Raw genomic sequence first — 6,000 nt, forward strand, 5'->3', positions numbered from 1 at the left:
TTTCGTCAGTAGGGTGCTTCCAGATCTGGTCTTTTCGCGACCAAGAAGAACAGCACATTCTGGTGCTTTTCAAGTTGGCATCACCACAAGAATTTACAGGGAAATGCGTTTCTTGTCCAACTGATCTCAATCTGATTCCATTTTCCACCGATACCTTTGAGTCCCAGAGTTCTCCGAAAGAACAAAATGGAGTGGTGTTGAGTGTCCCTCTTCACCCCTCATGGCTTCGCCAAGACTGGTTTACTGAGTTTCTCCTTTTTTTCCAGTCGGAGTGCGAATCAATTCGGACGTGTCCACCTCCGGATCTATTTCTTTCGGAGCGGCCAGGTTTATCACTCGGAACAGCCATCTTTGAGGTCAGTGGCCTGCCCCTGATTGCCTTTGGTTCGCCTATCTAAACATCCCTGCGGTTTGCAAGGGAGTGTTCGCCATAACAGGGACAAGGTCTCCAACGCAAATGTTTTTGCGGTATCTGATATTGTTCAGTTAGAATTCATCCTTTTACTCTTAATAGAAAGGATCTTCCAGTTTGTTCTCATTTAGCTGTCAAGTTCAGGATTGCCTCATGCAATTCTACTAGTGCCTTAACTGGCAGCGGCTCCAGATGCCGACAAGATGGGATCACATCTTTTTATTCCTCAAAAAATATAACTCAATCCTTCAAGACAATTTCAGATTGTTTTTTCTCCGCCAGTTCGTCCATTACCATCGAGACATCTCAGTGTGGTAATAGGGCAGTTCATGTGATATCCTTTCAACTTTTCCTCAGTGATGATCTACGATGACTTAGAAAGGTGTCATTTTCTTTTTCTTGGCTTTAACAGTCCTCTATTAGAGTCAGTTAGATTCAGATCTTTCGATTCTTTAGCCTTTTTCATACAGTTCTCTATAACTCTATGGTGTTTCCAGTTACTCGGGAATTCATACTTAACGTGCCTCCGGAATTTCTTTCGGATCGAGCCTGTAAATTCAACTGCATCTTTGCCTCCACCACTATCAACAAAATGGTTTTTTCCATACACTTGATAATAGAAAAGGTTTCAAATGTTCTGTTTACAAGGGATAGTTCGGTTTTCGCAGATCTGATCAATTTATTACTAAGGTACGATTAGTTAAAACCCAACAGGGTCCGGGCGAACAGTTGCATTATTGATCTTTTGCTCCGATCGATATTTTGCCATGCACAAGTTGAACAGCTTTGCTAGCTGCCCCTAGTACGCACTCTACCAGGCCAATGTCTTCCTCAACTGCTCTGTTTGATGGAGTTCTTCTCCAGCACCTCGGCAGAGCGACAACCTAGGTTGGCAGCCTTGCTTTCTCCAATCACTACTGTTTGTTGCAGCCAGTAAGACCAATGTTTCCATGTGTCCAGCAGTTCTATGTAATCTTTTCAGCTAAGGTGAGCCTCTGTTCCCACCTCCTTTTTTCCTGCAGTCAGACGCTTCTGCTACCGTTTTCAGAGTGCACATTCTTCACTAGATGCATTTTATCATGTTCCAGGCTATGTTAAGACATTTTATATATATATAATTCATACAATGTGCACAGTTTGACAAGCTGGGTTACTATGGCGTCTGCCTAGCAAGGATATTTACTGCTATCTACTCTGATTCAGGCATGTGAATCTATGAAAGACACCCCTAATACTGGAGAAGAACAATAGTTACTTACCTGTAATCTGTGGTTCTCCAGTATTGGTGTCTTTCATAGATTCACATGCAACCCGCCCACCTCCCCTTCAGAGGCTCTTGGCATACTTTGGTTTACTATCACTCCGTGCGACAAAATCTGACAGCCTGAGCCTCTGGGGGGAACCTTCTGGTGGGTGCTGTCGCCTGATTGGCTGCAGTTTGGGCTACACAAAATGACAGGGATAGTCACTAATGTGGAAGTTTTTTCTTCTGTAGCTTGGCTACTTTACTTCCTGGTTTGTTTTTTATTGGTATTTACTATGTATTTATAGCATATTATTGCTTTTTTATATACCGTGGGACTCCCACTCCGACGACGGGGAATGATTCAGGCATGTGAATCTATGAAAGACACCAATACTGGAGAACCACAGATTACAGGTAAGTAACTATTGTTCATATGTGTCTATTGAACTGATTCAGACAGTAGAAAACATGTTCATGAGAGGTCTTCTAAATGTTCTTCAAAGGCATACCCACTGGGGTATAATAAAGCCTGTTAATCACGAAAAAGTGATTTTTCTTCAGACTGGAAAGCTTTATATATTTATAAAGTAGCTTAAGTGATGGTTCAAAGAATTCTTCTATGTCCTTTGCAAGTGGTGTTTGGTTCCAAGCTGATATTTGAGAGTGGTTCTCTATTTCCTCTGCTTCTAAGATTCTTGTGTACCAGAGGGATATTTCCTTCTTTTTAGGCCGAGTGTCTTGTAATACCGATTCCAGGTCCCAGTTTCCAGTAATTTCTGCCACTTCTTACTCGTACCATGATGTTAATTGGAGAAACTTGAACCTGGAAAATCTTGGGCCTATCTGAGCTTGTAAAACCTCCCATGGAAGAATCCCATCGCCAAATTCACCCCGGCCTCAGCGCCAAGCTGTCCTAGATGCAAACTCCTCCATGCTGATGATATTCACATTTTTTTTTAATGCCCGGAGTTAACTTCTTTTTGGAAAAATGTAGGAGACACCTTAACATCTATTTTTGAAAGCAATATAGAGATAGATCTCCACTTGGTGATATTTGGTAAGAACGACTCAACCAGTGGTGTGCTCTCAAAGATTCAAATGGGCTTGCTATTATACTTGGTCCTATTGGCAAGGAGGGAGATATGCATAAGATGGAAGGGTGCAATTCCTCCGGCAAGGGAGGAGTGGCTCAAAGCTGCCCTCAACATGGCACGTTTAGATCAAGATGGCAGATAGGGAAACTCATCAAATACTTGGCTCCCACTGTTAAGATGGGGTTGGCGTCTGCGACTGATAAATGGTTCAAAATAGGCCCAGATGCTGAGTCCTATGATAACACCAGACCTCAAAAAGGTGAGGAAGGCTTGGTTAGCAGAAGGGCGCCCAGTAAGAATTGAAAAATCGGCTTGTTAAATCTGCGGCTTGTTAAATCTGCTAACGTCTTTGGTGAGATGAGGATAAAAACAAAAAAGGCATACCCACTGAGATTGAACATGAAGAGATAGGGATGGGGTATATATCAGATTTCATTCACCTTTGCCTCCTTTTGTTATGACTTTCTGTTTGGATGAACGTTGAATTAAACCTTACAAACTAATTGTGGGGGATTGCATGGGTCTGGACAATATGTTTCGAATTCCTCAGTTATCATACACCTGAGAAATTTGAAAGAGCTAGGCAGATCTGAACTTGTTTACGATCCTGTGCGCATACTTAAAGGGGATAGCGCCTGGGTTGAGCAGGGTTTCTGCTACAGGTTGGCAGAGTGGCGAGAGGTCTCTGCGTTGACCAGGCGATCAATGCAACAGTTTATCCAGGTAAAATCAATGAGCGGGATGGAACTGTATCTGGATCTGAACATGTTGAGCTACCATCGCAGGCTATTGACCTACATTAGATTACATTTGTCTCACCATCTTGTGTTCTCTAAGGGGGGAAGGATAAAAGATTTGGAGCTGCAATCTTGTGCTTGTGACAACGCCTCCATTCCTGACACTCTTCACATTGCAGTGATCTGCCCCAGATTCAGCAACTTATGTTATAAATATATTCTGCCCCTCTTTCAATCCTTACATTTTAGACAAGTGAGATCGGCGCTCTTTTTCTTACAACTTTTGCCCACACTTAATGTGTGTTTCTTTTTGTCACATTTTTTTGATCAGGGATACTGCACAAGAGCGGAGTAGGTCTATTTGGATTTTATGTTGTTCTATTGATCGTGGTTAATGTTCCGTAATCTGTACCTCTATTGAGCAGGTTTGGTTAAAATGAGTTCTTCTGTTTTGATCATAGGATTTTTTTTTTAGATTTTGCTAAATGGAAAGTTTTTCTGTACATATATTCTATACATTGCATTTCTTCTCGATGCATTCTTTATCCTTTATCATATGTACTCGTTCAGCTTCATGCCTGTGATTTTTTAAATGTACTTTTATGATTTTCACATGAAAAATCAAATAAAGTTATTTTCCTACTACTACTGCGGTCACATGACAGCCACCCTTCAAATATTTACAGCATTGTACTAAGTGAAACTAATGGCTCCCACACCAGAAGAGTTGTCTCCCAAGGAGTGGGGTCATTATTATTATTTTTTTACTGTGCCACACCGCCACTCTAAATTAGGCAGGCAGTGTTACATCTGTAAACCCCTGGCGGCTTTACTCCGTTGAGTCATCGGAGAAGTATACAATCAACTGAGCTGGAGTAGGCCCCATTGCTGACATAATTAATGTGCACCCGTCTGTAAATCTGGGGGGCGGACCTTTTATACATGTGTTTCAGTCTCAGCTTTGAAATGAAGTGCCCTCTCTGCCAAATCAGCCCCACGCGTAGGTTGTAACAAACTAAACACTATCGATGGAGAAGGAGTAAATAAGCCACTCGTATCAGACCTCCTAACGTAATGCTAAGTCAATACCAGAGGGTCCAAACGAACTTCCACTGGTCCACATTAATCACCAGTGGGTCAGATAGTGAGTGTGGGCAAGTAATGGCTCACCAAAGGTTCATTGGGTACCCACATGGTTAATATCAAGGGCTGAGATATGCCTAATGTCAAATGGTAGTCCTGGTATTGTTGCTGCCTAGCTGAAATTCGCTATGTATTAATGCATAATTTTATTTACTGGAATAACTAACTGCAAATGAAGTATACATTCTTTCCATCCGATAGGTGGACCCAGAAGTGTGTAGTTAAGATTTCTGATGCAATGGACTAAATGTTATTAGTGATTCTAAGCATCTGCTTATTACCAAAAACCTTATATGTATTTTCATCTCCCCTACAGAATATGTTACGAATGTGTGTGGCAGAGGTTGCAACTTCAATGCTGTGATCAATAGCAAGTGCGGGACATCACGCCGAGCAGTTAAGAAGATGTCCATCCGCATTGATTGGATGGAAGGAGGTGGTCAGTCCTGCCCCAGAACAGAGGTAATTGCTGAGGGATCACTGTCCCCTTGCAGGAGAGGGACAGCAATGCTCCAGAACTCTGAACCTTACCAGGATTCTGTCATGGCAATGGACAACCCGCCATATAGTTGATGACTAACATTTTAAGCAGAATTATTTTTTATCATCATCATAGGGCCCAGTTTCAATGAACCTAAGTCCTTCCCTCGAGTCTGGGCAAGATCCTTATCCAGCAGCTGGCCTCTTTGATATAATGATGCTAGGCATTTTGATCTGCCTACATGATTAAAGTGGCTCAGCGATGACTGTTTTCTGAGGATGTCGGTGATACGCTATGAAGCATTGCACATTGGCAAGTTGTAGATCAACCGCATCATCAACGGATATATTATTATGGTTCATGCCTTGTGGATGCTAAAGTCTTGCTGACAGGTTACACCCGTGGTGTAAAGAAGAGAAGGAATCTATGTTATTCTCGAGGATCATTGAAGTTCCTGCAATGTGATCTACTGTTTTTAATTCCCAAAGACTTCTTCTTAACAACAGGAGGCCATCTCCTTTGGTGGAAGACCAATGGTTGTCAAAAGTGTGAATCTTTACGACAGGTCTCTAAATAAAAAGCACAAAAACAAGACGAGTCTCACTAATGGTATTTTAGTAAAAATGAAGCAATTCTTGTTTGTTGTAATGCAGATATACATTTCTCAATAAAACATTTGCTCTAGGATGGGGACTGGTCTACTTCTGATACCCCACTGGTCCAGATGTTATCTCTTGATATTATAGTGCAACCACAAGAAAAAATGGATGCCACCATCTAGTCTAAACAACATCCCACAGATTAGTCTTTGGGTCATATGCCTCCTTCCCCAAAAGAACAAGCCTCACCTGGGTAAATGAGAGGCGGATACCCTTAAAAACACTATT

At 41.9% G+C, this 6,000-nt stretch overlaps 1 protein-coding gene across 3 annotated transcripts in view; it reads left to right on the forward strand.

Moving 5' to 3' along the window:
* Positions 1 to 5,705, forward strand: part of LOC144756070 (uncharacterized) — a 150,226-nt gene extending 144,521 nt beyond the window's left edge. For all 3 annotated transcript variants that reach the window (XM_078645577.1, XM_078645578.1, XM_078645579.1), the window contains one exon: positions 4,949 to 5,705. In XM_078645577.1, the coding sequence (XP_078501703.1) occupies positions 4,949 to 5,205 (257 nt within the window). In that variant the 3' untranslated portion in view covers positions 5,206 to 5,705. The remainder of the gene's footprint in view (positions 1 to 4,948) is intronic.
* Positions 5,706 to 6,000: the final 295 nt, after the last annotated feature.

This window comes from Lissotriton helveticus, chromosome 5_1 (genome assembly GCF_964261635.1).
Source record: "Lissotriton helveticus chromosome 5_1, aLisHel1.1, whole genome shotgun sequence".
Classification (NCBI taxonomy): domain Eukaryota; kingdom Metazoa; phylum Chordata; class Amphibia; order Caudata; family Salamandridae; genus Lissotriton; species Lissotriton helveticus.